Source organism: Hesperophylax consimilis, chromosome 24 (assembly GCF_061612785.1).
Source record: "Hesperophylax consimilis isolate HC1 chromosome 24, BYU_Hcon_1.0, whole genome shotgun sequence".
Lineage (NCBI taxonomy): Eukaryota > Metazoa > Arthropoda > Insecta > Trichoptera > Limnephilidae > Hesperophylax > Hesperophylax consimilis.
In genome coordinates, this window is record NC_142859.1 from 26,236,781 (window position 1) to 26,257,144 (window position 20,364).

General features: G+C 39.5%; 2 protein-coding genes and 1 long non-coding RNA gene across 3 annotated transcripts in view; 1 reads left to right on the plus strand and 2 right to left on the minus strand.

Annotated features, from left to right (window-relative positions):
- Nucleotides 1–13,525, plus strand: part of LOC149412134 (synaptic vesicular amine transporter-like) — a 28,953-nt gene extending 15,428 nt beyond the window's left edge. Inside the window, exons 8-11 of the mRNA XM_089646402.1 lie at nt 721–864; nt 1,759–1,942; nt 3,060–3,190; nt 13,379–13,525. Of these exons, the coding sequence (XP_089502528.1) occupies nt 721–864; nt 1,759–1,942; nt 3,060–3,190; nt 13,379–13,468 (549 nt within the window). The 3' untranslated portion in view covers nt 13,469–13,525. The remainder of the gene's footprint in view (nt 1–720; nt 865–1,758; nt 1,943–3,059; nt 3,191–13,378) is intronic.
- Nucleotides 3,369–10,250, minus strand: LOC149412135 (uncharacterized). Its single transcript, XM_089646237.1, has 2 exons — nt 4,687–10,250; nt 3,369–4,499 (listed from the first exon to the last, which is right to left on the minus strand). Exons 1-2 carry the CDS (start codon nt 10,248–10,250, stop codon nt 4,349–4,351), a joined length of 5,715 nt encoding a protein of 1,904 aa, XP_089502363.1. The 3' UTR covers nt 3,369–4,348.
- A 105-nt stretch (nt 13,526–13,630) lies between the features above and the next one.
- Nucleotides 13,631–17,599, minus strand: LOC149412136 (uncharacterized). The gene is made up of 3 exons (XR_016304703.1): nt 17,256–17,599; nt 16,227–16,284; nt 13,631–14,056 (listed from the first exon to the last, which is right to left on the minus strand). It is a non-coding gene; the product is annotated as an uncharacterized LOC149412136 (long non-coding RNA).
- Nucleotides 17,600–20,364: the final 2,765 nt, after the last annotated feature.

Below are 20,364 nucleotides of genomic sequence, written 5' to 3' on the forward strand. Positions count from 1 at the left end.
CCATGAAACCGTGTTGACGGTGCGAGATTATTTTATTGATCTCAGACGAGAGTTTAGAGAGCAGAACAGATTCAAATAATTTCGGGATGGACGACTGCATATACATAGGTCAATAGTTAGAGATTTCCGATTTATTACCTTTCTTAAAGATTGGAGACAAGAAGCTTGTTTTCCATTTTTCGGAAAGGGGCAAATTTTTAGAGATAATTTAAAAAGTTTAGTAAAAGGATAAGTCAAGATTGATAAACATTTTGATAAGAGGATTAGAGGAATGTTACCTGGACCAGTAGATTTTTTAAGATCAAGGGTTTTTAACTTAGTTCTAATATCACTTTCTTCGAATATGCATTGATTTAAATCGATATTGTTTTCATTATTAGTTGATGGAGTGCCTAACAGTGGAGAGTCGTTTGCAGTTACATGGACTACTTATTTTTTTAAACTAATTTTAACAATTCGATCCTTATTTTATGAGTTTCCTGAATATCATGTATTGGACCCAAAACTACAGAACCGAACTCAATAATGCTGCGAATTATGGATGTTTATAAGTATTTGAGCGTCATTGGATTTTTGAATAGTTTAGTTAATCGGTAGAGAAATCCAAGAAGACCATATGCACTGAAAACTAAGTTTTCCAGGTTAGAATTAAAATTTAGTTTGTTGTCGAATTCAATGACCCATCAACGTGACAATCCGAATGTTATAATATCTTTTCAGAAATGGCAAGTGGGCACGGTATTCATCCCTGACAGTTTGGGATATTTACTGGGAACCAACCTGTTTGGAGCTGTGGCGATTAAAGTGGGGCAGTGGAAGGTGTCGGTGATTGCTCTGCTGACTATTGGAATAGCTGCCCTTATTGTAAGAAATGAAAAATTTTATATTTTTGGTATTTCATGGTAGTTTCACCAATCATATCCATCAAATTGTGAACAAAGGTATGAAAACACTAGGCTTCGTATTAAGAACAACTAAAAACTTTAATTCTTTGCAAGCCATTAAACTATTATGCGTATCTCTAGTAAGAAGTCTAATTGAATATAACTCAGTAGTTTGGTCTCCATCTTATACAATTCACATTAACAACATTGAGCGAATACAAAAAAAAATTCTACGTTTTATAAATTTTAAATTAAATATCCCTGTCGAAGACTTAAAATACAATTTCTTATTAAATACTCTAAAAATACATACATTAGAAGATAGACGTAAAATAAACGATTTAACGTTCTTATTCAAAATACTTAACTCTAAATTCGACTGTTGTGAACTCCTGCAACTTATAAACATACATACACCCACAGTAACAACACGACAAAATACAATATTCTACAGCAGCACACATAAGCGTAACTACATTGCCCACTCTCCGATACAACGACTTCACACCATGGGAAATCATTACTTGGGTGATGTTGACATATTCAATACCAACTTGGCAAGTTTTGTGGATCATTTAAAACATTTATTTCAACAATACTCCTAAACACATCATGTAAACCAACAAATAGCTGTAATTTTCTGTTTTTGTTTCTTGTGTTTGTATAACTTGTTACATAGCTTTTATCAAATGTAATTTTATTCTTATTTTTTATGTTTGAAAGTATTTGTCAAATTATAATTATACTACCAACCATGTAAAAGCCCTCTGGGCGTTAAATAAATAAATAAATAATAATTACTATCAATCATTAATTTTATATTTGCGCTTCTTGTAAGATTTGAGTCCATCTTTAATTCCAAGGAATTTTCCAGATTCCTACAGCGACATCTCTCGGCCAACTCCTGCTGCCCCATTTCGGTCTCGGGCTGGGTATCGGGGCCCTCGACGCTGCCCTGGTTCCCCTACTTGCCACCTTGGTGGAATCCAGACATGGCGCTTGCTATGGGGCCGTGTTTTCTCTTCAACAAACTGCAGTCAGCCTTGCTTATTCTATTGGTTAGTGAAGAGCACACATGTCAATACTTCTTTTGAATTTACTATTGTATTATTATTATTTTCTCGTCTGCTTCTTCTGTTGTTTGTGCCCAGATATTATAATAAATCAGCTAGGGCGATTATTCCGTAAATAAAGAATGGTGGTTTTCTCAGATACCATCTAGCGGCGATTTGGTGATTTATACGCCTAGCTTACTGAATTCCCCCTAAAAAAAAGAATTGAAACAATTTTAATTAACCATGTTACTATTCAAAGCAAATTAGAAGAGAAATATTTTTTGTTCACATTAAATTACTTCACACAGTAAGTCCAGAAGGAAACCATTTCCATCAGGACCTATGTGATCTTTGGAGATTCTGTGTGGAGGGTCTGGATGATAATCTGGCGTGTAAATAGCACAGACCATCAGGGAATATTCTAAATCCCTATGAAAAAAAAAAGATTAATCAATGAATTCACTCTGCAGGGAGAAAATAACTTAAGCCAGCCACGAAAATACATATGAACAGAAAAGACTCACCAGAGAATCCCACTTGCAATAAGTTTTGCTCCTTGATCTTCAGCACAAAATATATTTAAGTTCGCACTAAGAGATTATAATGTCACCAGCCCTCAAGAGAGTAGAATTATTAATAGATGAATCAGCACATTGCAATTCCACATGTATATCACATTATTGTCAAAAAAATATTTCAAACATTTCAGTCCTCAATAGACCTCTTTTGACAAATGATCCAAACTGGATGAATCCAACTGATCAATGCAAAAGGCGACTGCAATTCGTTATCACACCTGCAGAGCAAAATCCATCCAAAAATTACCAGAGATGTCTCTTTTGTCCATTATATTTTTTTAAAATCAATTCACATTAATTTTAAATTAAATTTTAAATCGACTGCTTTTCCGGGGTCTTTTCAAGAATCTGATCTTGAAGAGATCTGTCTTATTGGTGGAAGAAAAATACAGAAGCAGAAAGTTCAAGTCAGGGTCGCAACAATAGGCATTTTTCCATTTTTGTTTATTGTACTAATACCCATGGTTTGATGATTTTGATAATTATAAAATAATATCAACCTATGTATATAAAGTGGTATTTCTTACTTTTGTACCTTTTAGCTCCCCTAGTAGGTGGAGCCCTAGCACGGGGAATCGGCTTTGCTTGGACCCTGCGAGGATTGGGACTCTTAAATGCGCTTTACAGCCCATTACTTGCAGCCCTGGCTTGGAAACTCAACTCTTCCATTCAGGTAATACTTTTAGTCATTTAGTACAACAAAATAAAATAATAGTACCTTCCTAATATAATAGGCACTGTTGCTAACTTTAATTTTATGTAGGTAGGTACTTAGGTAGGTAGGTATACCTTGTACAAAATAAAAACAGTACTTACCAAATATATGCATTCCACCGTGTATCAGACGCAAGTCCTCTACATTGACTGTAAATAAGGGGTGCTGAATCTTCTAGTCGGTGAGCTGCTTTATGTTCAGGGCCTTTTCCGGTTGCTGTGATGTCGTGTATCCAAGGAAAGAGCAGTAGGTAGTCCAAGGAAGCGAGAGGTCAGAAGTCAAAGGCGGTTGTAGTAGTTCCAGCGGGAGAAGCAGTCCAGAGTGAAGCGGTCAGAGTAGATGTCGGAAGAGAGAGACTTGTGATCGCTTTACGCGCCGTATATATAGGACTAGCGGGGGCGTGCGCACATCGGTGAACGCGCGTCTGAAACGCCCCGCGTAAACGAGGTGCATTTTTGTGCAGCTTCGTGTGTTTTCATATGACTTTAATAGTCAATATTAAAATTATTTATTCAATAGTACTCTTTACGCCGCTTCATCTCATGAAAACTGTTTTTCCCTAGCATTTTTAATGTTTTTATAATAAATTGTACAATATGAATCAGTGGGTCCTCAGACCGACATTGGTGTGAGGAAATCCTTATAACTACTTAATATTAATGTTTACATATTTCAATATTACTTTACAACATAGACGTGAGTCCAGCCTTTCAACCTGTATATTTTTATTTAGCATTGTTGCGGCGAGACTCACGCAAATCTAACATTAATTTGCGCAATTATATATGAAAAGAGAAATATTTCTAGCATTATTGTGGCTTTGCGCTGATTGGCTGACCATTGCTGTTCAGTGTTTGGCCTAGCTTCGCCTGGGCAAAGGAGAGGGGATGCTAGGTAAATACTGGGTCCATGGCTTGCGATGTGCCCAGTGCTCTCGAGCCGGGGAGGGGATACTACGTAAATACTGTGTCCTGGCGCGCGTTGTGCTCAGTACTCGCCGGCCGGGTAAATACAGCTTTCTTATCCTCACATGGTCAGACATCTGCTTTGCGGCCTTTGGGTAGCATTGCGTAATGCGTTCGATACATCCTCCCCCCGGTGCAGTATCGGCTGCGCCTAGCAAATTCGAACGTGACGGGATGCTTTTGTCCGGCGGCGATCCATTCGGCCGGTTCCTTTTTGGCGGCGTGGGGGGGCCTCTTGTGATTTAGGGCCCGTGTTTGGTGTTGTCATGAGTACGGCAATTTTGACCGCTGGGCGCACGTACCTGTAAGCGCTCGCATACCGCTTTCTAACACCGTATGCGGGGACATTGAAGGTCTAGCTTCATTTATATACTTTGTAGAGCCGTTTATTCAAAAATTAGATTCATGCGAGAGCTCCGAAGGGGTGACCATAAGTCACCTATACCGGGGTGGGACAGGGCGGGTGTAACCTTCAATGGGCGCACGTACACTCCGGTGTTGGTTTGGACCCGAACGGTCCTTACATGCCCATCAGCGGCGGGCATTGTTTCAATGATTCGCCCGCGGGGCCAACTATTGCGGGGCAAAGCGGGATCCACGATTAGCACAAGATCACCCGTTTTGATAGGGGTACCTGGCTGGTGCCATTTTTGACGTGCGGCTATAGTGGGCAAGTATTCCTTCATCCATCGCCGCCAAAACATATCTGCTAATTGCTGGCTGATTCGCCATTGTTTTCTTAGGCAGACCTCTTCTTCTTTTGCCGCATACAGTGACAGGTGTGGCCGCTTTCCTGCTGATCCCAGCAAAAAATGGTTAGGGGTTAGCGGCTCCTCATCTCTCGGGTCGACAGAGACATGTGTCAGCGGGCGATTGTTCACTATGTACTCTGCTTCTGCCAGGGCCGTGAGGAGAGTTTCTTCTTTCGGTGAGCGCTCTTTCATAGTTGACTTGAGGGCTCTCTTTATAGAGCGCACGAGGCGCTCCCAAGCTCCCCCCATGTGGGGAGACAGGGGGGGGATAAATTTCCACGATGTTTTTTGTGTTGCAATGTAGTTTTGTACTCTGGGGTCTCGACTGATTGATTCCAGCGCGTCTCGGATTTCTTTGTCAGCGCCATGGAAATTAGTCCCGTTATCGGAGTATATACATTCGGGCTGGCCTCGTCTAGCTGACATTCGCTGCATTGCCATTATAGCTGAATCGGCACTTAGTGAGGCCGCTAACTCGAGATGTACAGCCCTGGTTGACAGGCAGGTGAATAATGCCCCGTACCGTTTCTCTCGACGCCTACCGATTGTCACTTCCATAGGGCCAAAATAGTCTAGGCCGCAGTGCGTGAAGGGGCTCACGTGATGTGTAAGCCTGGCAGCCGGTAATGGTCCCATCAGTGGTGGCAGTGGTTGAGCTTTCCTAATGCGGCATACGAGGCATTCATGCGCTATTCGGCGAAGGTTGGTGCGCAATTTCAATATAAAAAAGCTGCCTCTGATTTCCGCCATGGTTTTTTCGGTGCTCGAATGGTCCGCCATTTGATGATAGTGGCGGATCAGGAGCCGAGTGTATGCCTCGTCACCATCCAGGATGACTGGTGTCCGTACTCCACTGGCAACTCCTTTCAGGGCTTGTAACCGTGAGCCCATTCGTATAATGCCATCTGGGCCAAGGAAAGGCGTTAGCGTTCGCAAGCGACTGTCGGCGGGTAGTGTATCGCCTTTTTGGGTAGCGCAAATTTCGGCCGCGAAAGAGTCTGCTTGAGATTTCTTTACCCATAATATTTCTGCTCCTCGGGTCTCTTCGGCACTCAGAGGACCTTCTGATGATTTGTTGGGGTTCGGCCGACATCTCCTTATGAAGCGGAGAACCCATCCAGTGGTGCGTATGAGCCGATGCCACGATGAAAATCGCTCAATAAGAGGTAATCCGCTTCCTTTTATTATTGTGAGGCCGACAAATTGAGGCCTCACCTCCAAAACTTGGTTATCAGGTCGGATGACTGGCTCCTTTTCACGGGGCCATGTAGCTTCTGGGTGGGTAATAAAGGCAGGACCGCAAAACCACCTGCTAGTGGGCGAGAGGTCGGGCGGCTCGATGTCTCTTGTACCGATATCGGCCGGGTTTAATTTAGTAGGTACCCATCTCCAATTCATTATTTCACTTAAATCATCAATTTCTCCTAGCCTGTTGGCCACGAAGGCGGAGTAAGTCCTCGGGTCTGTCCTTAGCCAACACAAGACGGTCGTTGAGTCCGTCCAATATAGAATTCTTCTAATGTGAATTTGGCTTTCCCTTTTGATTGTAGCCGCCAATCGTGCGGCCATTAGGGCTGCTTGTAGCTCTAGGCGCGGTATAGAAAGGGGTTTCAATGGTGCCACTTTACATTTACTGGCCAGGAAAGTTGAGTGTGTGCCTTCCTGGGAGTTTTCGGTCAAATAAGCAATAGCGCAACACGCCGACTCCGATGCATCGCAGAACATGTGGAGTTCAAAATAGCCGTTTTTATTAATTAAGCATCTTCGTGGTATAGAAACGCTACTCTGGCTGAGAAGTAGTAGCCATTCCGACCATTTATTCGCGTGCTCGGGTTTTATTTGTTCATCCCAACCTATATTCGATCTCCACACTGCTTGTAGAAGTATTTTTGAGCGTATTGTTAAGCATGATACGAAACCAATAGGGTCAAAAATCTTCATGACAATACTTAGTAATTGTCTCTTCGTTGGGTGTGGGATCATCTCAGCTGAGGCTGCCTCCCTGAAGCTGTAGAGAAAGTGATCACCTATGGGGTCCCATACGAGGCCTAGTATGCGCTCGTTTTCGTGGTCCCCGCTGCTGATAGGTATTGCCGATTTCGCCCGTTTTTCAAAGGGTACTTCTGCAATGGCGGCAGGGTCATTTGAAGCCCAATTAGTGAGCAGAAAACCCCCACTTGCAAGGATTGCACTCACCTCCCGTACCAACTTGGCGGCTTCGTCCGATGTGTCCACGGCGTCGAGATAATCATCCATATAAAATTTTTCCTGTATGGCTGTTGCCGCGGCGGTATATTGCACTTTGTGTTGCTCAGCTATCTTGTTTCGCACGAATTGCGCGCTGCTTGGGGAACAAGTTGCCCCGAACATCATCGAGGTGAGCATGTAAGTGCTCGGCTCTTCATTTGGCGTTGCTCTCCACATAAATAGTTGAGATGGTTGGTCCTCACTTTTTATTTTTATTTGTAAGAACATTTCTGCAATATCTGCCGCGAGCGCGATTTTTCCTTCGCGGAAGCGCAAAATGTTACCCAATAGCGAGGAGAGCAGATCGGGCCCTGTTAACAGTTTATCATTTAATGATACACCTCGACAGCGGCTTGCTGCGTCGAAAACCACTCTTAGCTTTCCCGGTTTATTGGGATTAACTACCGCGAAATGCGGTAGGTACCATTTTCGAGGGCTTGGAATGGCCGCCTCCTGAATATTTAATTTGCGCGCGTATCCACGTTCGATCAGAGAATTAATTTTCATTTTATATGCTGCTTCTAATTTATTATTTTTCGCTAGCTTTCTCTCTAATGCGTATAATCGTTTTAGCGCGCACTGTTTGTTGTCAGGCAGGTGCGTATTATCTTCTTTCCACAGTAGGCCCGTTTCCCACCGGTCGGTGTCATATGGCCGAGTGGTGTTTTCCATAAGAGCCTCTGCTCGCTGAATGGTCGCATTTACGCGTGTCGCTGACGTCACTCCAAGTGAATCGATCGCAAAGTTTTGTTTTATTAGCTCTGAGAGCTGTTGGTCTCCACTCTCGGTTTCGCCGATAATGCTCAGCGTTATATTTTCTACGGGATGAACGCCTCCATGCGCGATCCAACCGAGTGCAGTACGGGACAGCATTCTTTTCTCGGTATCTTCACGCACCTCTCTTGATACGATGAGATGCACGTTGTCCTGTCCCAATAATATTTTTGGTTTCACTTGGCATCGACCGGCTATGTTTTGTTGCGGTAGGTCCAGGTTTCGCACTGTATTCGCCGTAATAACATATTCGTCACCGTCTCCGCGCACTGATAGTTTAACTCGCCGGGATGTACTATCTGACGAACACATACCACTCGCCCCGTGAATACGGAGCCCGCGGATCGGCCCGGTCGCTCCCACTTTGTCCGCTGTTTCATTGTCTAGAAGGGTCACAGTTGACCCCTCGTCTAGTAGGGCATAAATTGACACTTGCCCGTTTGGGCCACATATGGTTACCGGTATCACTTTCAACAGCACTGATTCATGTCCATACGACGTGGTACTGGTTACAGTTTGGTTTTCACTATCGCGCGAGGTACCGGCAGATGATTTCACACGCGACGGGTCGTGCAGTAGTTTATGATGAGGAAGCCGACAAGAACCCACTCCACACCACACACGATATTTGCACGCTCTCGTATGGTGTCTTGCGTCTAGACATTTATGACAAAGTCGGGAATTTTTTACTTTTTCCCATCGTCCGGGGACATTTTTCCCCAAAAACACGGGGCACTCGTGAATTTTGTGCGAATTGAAACACTGTGCACACTTTTCGCTCTCCGTATCAGTTTGAGAATTTTGCGCATATACTTGTTCCCGTCGTGGTCGCATTGGAGCCCGAGCATTATCAACTAAGCCTGAACGCGGGATCGCGTTTGTGAGCCGCTTTAGAAATGCGGCTAATTGTTGAATTGTCGCACTTATCACTTGATCGGCTATTTTATCCAACCACGCCACTCTTAGGACGAGAGGCATTTTAGACGCAATTTCACTTAGTAGCGCGGGGTTAGATAAATAATCACACTTAAGACTGCCGAGTGAGGCCACCACATTTTGAACTGTACCCGAAAACTCAATAAGTGCGTCGTTTGATGCATCTTCGGGAAGCCGCGGCAACTTTTTTATTTTTTCAAACATCAGTGATGCAATTGTGTGAGCACCACCAAACCGATGTTCTAACACGTCCATTATTTCCGGTACTTGCGTGGGGTCCAATAGGAGTGGACTTACCGCTTCACGAGCCTTGCCTTTCAATGCTCTCTGAAGGCGCATTAGGTTTTCTGATTGCGTCATCCCACACGTAGACGTTGATTGATAAAATTGAGCGCGCCATGCTGGCCACTCTACGGCGTCTCCGTAGTATGATGGGAGGTCCTTAGCGCTTGATTGGCGTGCAATAAGGGACGCCATGCGGTTTTCTTCTTCGGGCTGCTGCCGCGGAGTACCGCCATTTTGCGAGGCGCGGAAAGCCTCCGTCATAAAGGCCGCAAACTGTTGGAACGGATTTGCTGGCGCCGTTTGTTCCGTTCTATTATTGACCCAATCTTGGGTTTGTCGCGCCGTGTCATCCTCCGTGGGATGGCCCGGGAATGTCGCGTATGTGTTGTTTGCAGGCGGTGTCTGGCCGAACTGCGTATGTGGTGAGCCCGGCTGATATTCCGGATTGTAGGATGCTGCGGGGATCTGCGAGGCCCCTTGAGCTGTGGTTTGGGTCGGCTGTTGTCCGGATATTGTGGCCGGATACTCCGTGTTGATGATAGCAGGCTGCAGAGGGGTTGTTTGGCCTCGCATCGTGGTGTTGGATGCTGAAGACCGGTACTCTGCGCTGTTTTGTTGTGCGGCACCTTGCATGGAGCCTTGTAGAGCGCCCTGCATGGCACCTTGTTGATGTGTGGTTGCCTGCTCTGTATGTGTGTCAGGTTCCACTAAAGGCGCTTGTTTTTTCGTAGGAGCCGCTATTGAAGCGATGAGGGCCTCCTGTAATTTCCGATTACGTCGCCTTTCTGCTCTCAATTCTCGCTGCAGTTGTTTGAGCGAATCTGCATTCGACTCTTCGCTGTCTGATGATGAGTCATGGATGGGTATCTGTACCGGAGAATTGTCCGATATCGCCATTCCAGTGACTAGTGGCTGGGCGGCCCTCACCGCGGCGGCCGCATTAGCGGGAGGCGTAATTGTAGAGGGACCGGCGGGGTGCGGGGTACTGGTAGCGGCTTGTGACTCATCCTGTCCGGTTCCCTCGATTGTATTCTTCCCGGAGCGTAGAGATGGTGTCATCTTGGCAGCTGGAGACTAGAAAATGCGGCTGCGAAGGACCACACAATGTATCAGACGCAAGTCCTCTACATTGACTGTAAATAAGGGGTGCTGAATCTTCTAGTCGGTGAGCTGCTTTATGTTCAGGGCCTTTTCCGGTTGCTGTGATGTCGTGTATCCAAGGAAAGAGCAGTAGGTAGTCCAAGGAAGCGAGAGGTCAGAAGTCAAAGGCGGTTGTAGTAGTTCCAGCGGGAGAAGCAGTCCAGAGTGAAGCGGTCAGAGTAGATGTCGGAAGAGAGAGACTTGTGATCGCTTTACGCGCCGTATATATAGGACTAGCGGGGGCGTGCGCACATCGGTGAACGCGCGTCTGAAACGCCCCGCGTAAACGAGGTGCATTTTTGTGCAGCTTCGTGTGTTTTCATATGACTTTAATAGTCAATATTAAAATTATTTATTCAATAGTACTCTTTACGCCGCTTCATCTCATGAAAACTGTTTTTCCCTAGCATTTTTAATGTTTTTATAATAAATTGTACAATATGAATCAGTGGGTCCTCAGACCGACATTGGTGTGAGGAAATCCTTATAACTACTTAATATTAATGTTTACATATTTCAATATTACTTTACAACATAGACGTGAGTCCAGCCTTTCAACCTGTATATTTTTATTTAGCATTGTTGCGGCGAGACTCACGCAAATCTAACATTAATTTGCGCAATTATATATGAAAAGAGAAATATTTCTAGCATTATTGTGGCTTTGCGCTGATTGGCTGACCATTGCTGTTCAGTGTTTGGCCTAGCTTCGCCTGGGCAAAGGAGAGGGGATGCTAGGTAAATACTGGGTCCATGGCTTGCGATGTGCCCAGTGCTCTCGAGCCGGGGAGGGGATACTACGTAAATACTGTGTCCTGGCGCGCGTTGTGCTCAGTACTCGCCGGCCGGGTAAATACAGCTTTCTTATCCTCACATGGTCAGACATCTGCTTTGCGGCCTTTGGGTAGCATTGCGTAATGCGTTCGATACACACCGGTAGACCCAACGTAACCTCTCCCTCTTTCTCACAAACGATGCATGTAACAGGGAGGTCAACGGAGATCTCAGTGGCAGAACCTCATTATGTGGCGGGTTCATCCAAAACCTCCTAAATCACAAGGCCGGGACACTCATTCAAAGCAGCCTCCTAACTTGTATGGGATTTTACAAAAATTTTCGTTTTAATTTTTTTTTCAATTTATTCTTATTTAATAAAACATTTTTAAATGTTTCAGGTTAATTTAAAAAAAAAACATATTTTGGAGGTTCCCATACAAGTTAGGAGGTTGATTTGATTCAGTGTCCCGGGCTTGTGATTTAGGAGGTTTTGGTTCATCTATCTAGCACAGAGGTTCCCAAACTTTTTTGCCCCGTAGACCACTTGCCAAATATATTTTTTTCCGTAGACCCCTGCCTGCCGAATATTGAATTTTCCTAAAACTATTAACGTCCCATGTGATAATCTTTTATTTTTTTAGTAAAAAGATTCCCTTCCCTTACCTGCCCAACAACCAGGTGGCGGTATAGTTGCTCTGTTTTTACATTGTGCATTTTTTACATTTTTACCCTTGTGAGGTATTACACCAAATGAAAATGAAGCAGGTTAAGCAACGGGAATTTCTTTCTGTAGTTAGCCCTACAGAACTGCCCCTTAAGTGCTTATTCCGGTCATTTCTTCTTGTCACATGTTTTCCGATTCTTCCACATTCCATTTCGATAGTTAAAATGTCCTCGAACTTAGTTTTGAAGTCTGTGTGAAGTACATTTAAATGTTGAACGTCATTATTACCCTGGACGTTTTTCAAAAACAAGTTGGGGAACTAGGAAAATTCGCGGCTTCCAATGTGCAATGTTTTGCTTGAATATATTAATTCTGACGAAAAAAGGAACGTAGACTCTATTTATATACCTCAATTAACAACTTTACGAAATATAAAAATGCAAATATCAAATAAGTAATTTCTCAGTCTACTATATTTGTGTTAGGTCTATTGTGTCATTTACGGAACTCCTAAATGTTAGGTAAATGGGGGTTCGCTCGTATGTACCCCCAATTGAATCTCGTGGACCCCCAAATTTTTTTATCGCTGACATAGACCCCCAGCAAGCCGATATGGACCCCTGGGGGTTCATATAGACCACTTTGGGAACCTCTGATCTAGCAGATGGAAGATCAACTTTTAATCCCACAGCAAGTTCTGGCTTACTTCATTTTCCAAAACAAGTTATGCTTGGGGAATAAGTCTGTAGTTCAGTTTGCTGTTTTTAATTTTTCATGGATACAATACAATCAATTTTCTCCAAAGATCTTACAATAACGCTGGTATAATATCTCCAATATGAGACCCCTGAACCTTTGGTAAACGTGATAAAGTCTTGATGATGAAAATTTTAGTTTTAACTCTTGACAGGCCAAATGCCAAACAAAACTTCGGTAAGCAAGTGGGTCTTCCGACGACTCCATGCATTGTTCTGTCTTATGGGCTTTTAAACTATAGAAATCCCAATTATTCGGTCAACTATAGAAATCCCAATTCGGTCAATCAAGCAGGAATACGTAAAATACTAAAATGATATGTCAAGTATTTAAGCTAATATAAGGAGGACAGTAATTTTGGGTACTACCTACTCCCCCACTTGGCTGCGGGATAGTTAAGTAAAACGCGTTCAAAGAATTTTGAAATGCATAGTATTCACTTATAACTTGTAACTATTGTTACACTGTAAATAAAGAAAGGATTGGAAATACCAAAAAGGTGATGAAAACAAAAATAGCTTGTGCCCGTATGTTGTTATTGCATCTAGCTAAAACTGTGTTGGTCCGAAAATTATGAACAAAATGTATAAACGGATGGTAACACAGTTTGTAGCTGTACATGTATAGTAAATAGATATAAGATAAATACGTATAAGATGATTATGATATAATGTACAAGTGAACAAAATCGAGAAGGGTTATGTTAAGAATTGGACAAATTGTGCGTAGGATCAGACAGCGTCTGACATCCCGTCCACACTACCCACCTCTACAGTGATACAGTGTGATGTTAAGATAAATGTCAAATGCTACATAGTAATATATATTTGTTTTTGTTTTAATTATTCAGAGTTCGAGGCTTCTGGACTCCCATAGCAGTGATTGTGAAAATCTGAACCAGGCCATCAGTATGGCTACCTATGGAACGGCCTATGAATAAAATATTAATTATTTAAATTAAGTATTGTACTGTGTAGTTGTTATTAATATTAATCATTGTCTTCTGTATAATCTACACAACTTACTTTGTATAAAATCTTGAAATTAAATAATATAGACCAAGGGTTTCGTAAATCATACACAATTTTTCTTTGTGTCTTAATGTTCTTCGTACACATTCATCAGATATATTTAAATCAATAATATTAAAAATTACAATAAAAATTTATTAAAATAGTATTTATTTATTCAAGTACACTCTTACAGAATGGGCACTTTGTTTTTTTGTGATATCTCTACTCTACTGTATGCCACGTTAACACTAAAGCAAGCGTTGAAATTGAAGGTTAAAAAAATTATGTGATTCTGTGTGCCAAAACTTTGAAGAGATAAGTTGACTGATGAGGTTCTACATTTGCCCATAAAGATTGGAATATAACTGACTAGTGACTACTGGTTATTACTCATTGACATATCGGCTGACTTTCACAGCCAGGGCAGTCATCCGGCTTGAAAAGCGTGCAGGACATCTCCGGGGGACAGTAATGGTCTCGGCAGAGATCAGTCAAGTCGTAACAGGCACGATAAGCTGAAATGAGACACTAAATGTGAGGCACAAAATAATTTTAAGCAGAATATTTACACAGATAAAGCTTTACAAACGTTAGGATAGAAGAGAACGAGGTTAATTATATTTACTTAATCCATTATATATAATTTTCTTTTTATAAAATGTGTTTTGATTTTTTTCAAAAGATGGCAGTGCTGTAATGCTAAACGCAACCTATTTGTACAGATTGTTTGTTTCTGTATTGTGGGAGATATAAAAATGATTTAACCAGTTGTTCTGTTAACAGTGGACCTAGCGTCCAAAAAATTATGTTTTTAATTTTCTCTTATATATAAAAAGTTTTTCCAAAGAAACTTCACCATCTCAATGACAATGATTTTTTCAAGCAGATAGGTACCATAATACTTAATAAAAAAAAAATGGTAATAAGAAAATAAGAAAATGGTATTTCACATTTGAAAAATGAATCTTTACTGAACCACAGCCAATGTTAGCCTTCCCGTCAAAGTAAGGCTTGATTGTATGATAAAGTGGAACTAGCAAAATTTTCGAAAACGGAAACGGGTCGCACACATAAATTTACAGACAGACGAAATGCAAAACGGATGAGTTAAAACAGCACTTCTCTACGCTCAGTCAATGACATGTTATGGCAAGGCATCATTTCAAAGCACTTTTTTTGTGGGAATAAGGTAATTACCTATTATTCTTACAATATTGAATGTGGTATGGTTATGTAATTATATACAAAGTGATATCGTCGCTGGGCGTGTAATAACTTCCAGTGTAAAAATGTTGAAATTTTACAGAAGAGTGAATAAATGCAAAAGAAAATGAATATAGACTTCAATTTTTATTTATTTGTTGTCTACATTATTAACAATTATAAATATAAATAAATGCTATTTTGAGGTCCACCTTCATTTTCCTGCTTCAAAACAGATTTTTTACTCTCCTGCAATATTAATATACAGGGGAAAATGGTTAATTTTGCCGATGACACTGTCTTATTATTTGAAGCTGCTTGAAAAAAAGCTGAAACGAATAAAAGCATTGTAAAAATAGTGGTTGAATAGAAATAAACTCACACTGAACTCCATGATAACTAAATACGTCAGATCAAGTATAAATTTTGTAGGTCGACATTATGACAACGCCTCTATTAGAATACACAGATGTCTAAATTCTGATGAATGCTGTCAGATGTCCCTTTCTTGAACCCTCTACTCAGATGAAGAACCTCAAATGAAACTTCACGCTCAAATAATTGCGAACGACTAATAGAAAATACAATGCAAAAATAAGAAAAAACCATGCACAAAACCATACGAAACATTCACAACTTACAACCCTTGAAAATGATTTATTTTGCAGTCTGTCAATCTATTATTGAGTATGGTATCATAGCATGGGGAGGTGGCACTTCATCTGCATAAAAATAACCCTTCTGCTACCTCTAATTACAGACTCAAACTAAATGTGTTTGAAGTTTGGCAGATAAACCTAAAAACAATCCTCATGCAACCAAATACAAACATACATAAATACATACTACAAAAAAAGATTAAATACTCGCTGTACTCGAAACAATAACAAAGATTTACTCCTAATTCCAATAACGCATTCTACTTTCGGTCAAAGAAATTTTAGATACATTGCAACAATATTGCACAATATTCTTCCAGAGAGCATAAAAAATGTGAAACACAAACAAATATTCAAAAACAATATTATAATTTGGATTAACAGTAATGATAGGGCCATTACCGGTGTACTCACCCAAATTCAAAATTATTCATTTAACAAAACAAATGAGTGATTATATTGCAATATACGTATGGGTATATTCATAAGTATTGAAATTAACTTGTAAAATGACTGCCTCAACACAGGCTAGCTAGCCGATAGCCTAGTGAGGCAGGTTAAGAGTAACCTCAACTTATTGCCTATTGTTTGAATATTATTATTTTCTAATGTAAATTTTGTTTAATTTCCTAATCAATAAAAAAAATGTACACCATACACAATTATTGTTAGTTATAATTGCAGGTATGTTATTATAATCTTGTAAAAAAAATATTCACGTTGAAGGTATTTTATATGTTACATTTTTAGACATATTTTTAACTACCATACTAGGCTAATGCCCGTGTTATGGTAGTTATATAATTTTTCACAAGTTACTTACTATCGATGCACACTCCTCCAATACAACAGCCGCCACAGCATTGCCCAGTATCTGCACACTAGAAAATAATACAATCTAAGAATAACAACAATGAATAAGCACATATACTTAACAGGTTATGCAAAAAGACTAAATTGGTAATAATGCGCATAGAAACAACCATATTAATATCAACAACCATATTCTTGTAATTCTTTACAAAGCACATTAACATACAGCTTGACACACTTATTTTCAAAGTCGATGGCAACTATTCAGATCTGGTCAGAAAAGACGACTAAAGCCATTTCAATCTACGTTTAAATTTTGAATGGTGGTCTTATACCAGGGCGATACTGAGAGTATCTTCCACTCTGGAACGTGCCGCATATAAAATATATATATTATTTTAAATGAGTACATTGGAAATAACACAAACTGATCAAATACAATTTACTTGTGCAGGCCGGTATTTGAACCCGTGACCTTCGCCTTGCTAGTTGAGAGCCTTACCCCTAGACCACGGAGGCAATCCTTTAGCCGAATGCACAGATAAATGTGACAAGCTGTACAATAAACTGAGAAAGATAAGATGATATATGTAAGAATTTAGTATTTATCTATTGAAGACTTTAAGAGTAGCCATTAAAAGGTATTTAGACAAACGTTATCATCCCAAACAACAAATTTTTCAAGTTAAATAAGTACTTACACATTTTGCAGTGTTTCAAAAGAATGATTTTCTCTGTATTACAAGCATTCAAAATGTTCAATAATAATTGTGTCAGCGAGTTATCAGACATTTTTTTAACGTCCCTTTTGATTTTTAATTTTATGACTTAGTGTTGTAAGCAGGTAGGTACTTACACTATGAAAATATTATATAAATCATCACAAATTCATGTAGAGGTACGAGTTTGACACTATTTTTTTATCATCAATTTACAGCGGCAACGATATCAACTGCAAATTTAAGCATGTCAAACTGTACAAAGACATATACTTGTAAAACAGATAACTTGTAAAACCTCGATACTAGTAGATACATACCCTATGTCCATAGTCAATGCAGTCTTGACTGAACACATTAACAAACAAGAAGCTGACACATATAAGAAATTTCAAATGGTGCATTGTCAACATTGATAAATCAATAATTTCACAATCACTAAGTAACAATAACAATAACAGTTTTTAACACTTATTTTATGTACAAAAATAGCTTTTTTTAGCAATATTTTAGTATTATCAAATATGTAGGACTAGGTGATATCGCTTCGTAATTTTAATTAAATTATTTGTGAATCAGAGCAAAATCTGCTACTGCTTCCTGCGGACTGAGAAAGCTTAGTGTTTAACAGGAACAGTAGCGTGTACAGAAGAAAGGTAACACATAGAATCACCTGGGCAAATAACAACTAGGTACACTAATAATAGATACGGTATAACATGAACTCAATTGCAATTTAATGTAGATGGCGGAACAGGGTGTTTTAGTGAGCACGTTTTAGTGATATTGAATTTTAATAAGAAAAATATGTAAAAAAATTATATGTTGTTATAAAGTTTCACTTTTAAAACACCATTTGAATCTTTTTTTCTATTATATAGGTATTCAATAGTATTATTATTCAATTTACAAAAAAAAAGATGTGTAATTATAATTACGCGTGACAGCTGTTTCGCCCTCTGAAGGCATTATCAACTTCAGCGGGTGTAAGAACTATCACGCGTAATAATAATTACACAGCAGAACTTTTTTTATAAATAAATAGTTGAAAAAAAAAAATAATAATAATTTTCTTTTCCTACAGTTAAGTTTTGTCAAACTGTAGAAGAGTCCCAGCTGCCTGGATTCAGAGAAGATGAGAGGGAGGAAGGTTGGAAAGTACCTAGATCGTACCGGTACCGGTAAATCGTATCGAAAGTACCGGTAGCAATCGTTGAGCTATCATATCTGTGTGCTCTGTCCCTTTCAAGTATCGATTGTTTACACCGTTGGTCTTTTACAAGGGTAGTAACTGAGAGTATTTCTGGAAAGTGGTGCAAACTAAATTAGAACTGATTTAGACATTTTTTAAGAAAAACTTAAGTAAGTTAAATAAATTCATATTTGCTCGTTCCAGTATTTCAACTCTCACTCCACGGTCAAGAGTTAAGGAGCCTATCGCTCGATCAAGAAGGTTGTTGAATATTTATGTTGTTTATGCAAATATTAATTAATATTTCCTGCACAACTATGGTGCATTTCTAATGCTGTAGGTTTGTATAAAATAATAAATGAATGTAAATTTTTTTTAAGTTTTATAGAAGTTAATCATATTATTGCAGTGAATGCATATTTGAAACATACTGTACATGCTAACAGAAGAAAACCTATCTTAGCAATTACAATGAATACTTTACTGCCAGTACTGTGACCACCATTTCAAAATGTAATAGTAAATATAAATTTATTGCACCTCTAGTAATAAAGAAGCAGAAATTCTATTGTTTTCTTACTAGGTGCTTGCAATTTATTTTACATATGAAAGATGTTGATGGATTCATTTCTGTCCTATAGAATGGCGTACAAACGAATTGGTATTTAATTCAACTTTTTGTGTGATTATGTTACTTTTAGGTATTTCTGTATTTGTTTATTCTATGCCCATTGGACTTTTACAAACATAAAACACGTTGAACATAAAGTAAAATAGAAGTAGGTATATTAGTATAGCATTGACGACAGTCAATCACCGCGCATGTAACATCGCCTTTCGACGGCGGTAATCAACCTGCATCGGTAGGATTAACCCATTGGCATACATGCCGCCAAGATTGGAAGGCTGCACTTTTTTCGCATCGGCATATTGCCCGCCGCATTGGGGCGACTAAAACTTTTCCCACATACTTAGATGGTTCACAATAAAATTATAATCTATATAAAACTATAAAAAGTGCTTAATTTGGGGAAATATGGGGTGCAATACTGCACAGTAATAATCCTTCTCAAGTATGCACAGATGTCACAAAAATAATATTCTGTTCTGATGGGTTAAAATAAGATTATTTCTATGTAAGGTAATATTCGTGTAACGAAATCAGTATCACCGAGTATCTCAATTGTCGCAAGTTTGGGTAAAATCATTGCCGGTCTTTTGTCTCACCTGGAAAGTTGCCAAATGTGATTAACCCGGTGATGGGTTGCCGTCGACGATACATAATCATTACAAAAATAATACTGACACACATAAAATTACACATTGCCCTGTTCTCACTTCCGTTTAAGAATCAGATGGTAAAAATTCACTTCTATTCGACTGGTGTTGCGGTGTCAGGGTGTTGTAGTGAGGTGCATGCCGGAATGACAAGAGTGAACATCTCCATTCAAACCTATGAGCGAGCGAGTTCCGAAACGATATTTAAATGGATGCGCTGCGCTGGCCATCCACCCGACAAAAAGTGCCGGAGACACAGACATAGGAATTAATAGACGAGAAGATAATGGCGAGGGGTAAAATCAACTGTTGAAGAACGAAGGGAGTGAAGCTGACTGTGATTCGTCAATAAATGTCCTCATTTCAACTCTCATTGTTTACAAATTGAAAAAATTCAAAATAAATTTTTACGTTTTATAATTTCAAAATTGGTATTCCTATTATTGAAATCAATTATGTCAATTTACGCAGTAAACTTAACTTATCGAAATTATCTGAAAGGCGAAAAATATTTGATCTTCTTTTATTATATAAAATTGTGCATTCAAGGTTAGACTGCCCTGACACTATAAACTTGCTATCTTTACATATACCTCCAAAATATACTAGACGGAATATTTTATTCTACAACAATAACTTCGCCACGAATTCTGTGTTAGAAAGAATACATAGGTTGGGCAATGAACTAAGTGATGTCGCTGACATATTTAATTTAAACTTTAATTCATTTAAAGCCAAATTAGTCTACCACTTTTTAAATGTAAACAATGTATAAGAAATCATTATATTTTATTTCGATTTTCTATTGTTTGTTTTATACTGTTGCTAAAAATGAAATTTGTAATTTTTATGTACTTAAAAGCCCAATAGGGCGTCAATAAATAAATAAATAAATAAATAAAATCAATCTGACAGTAAATAGGCATCTCGCATTATAATATCACCATTTACTTCTTAAA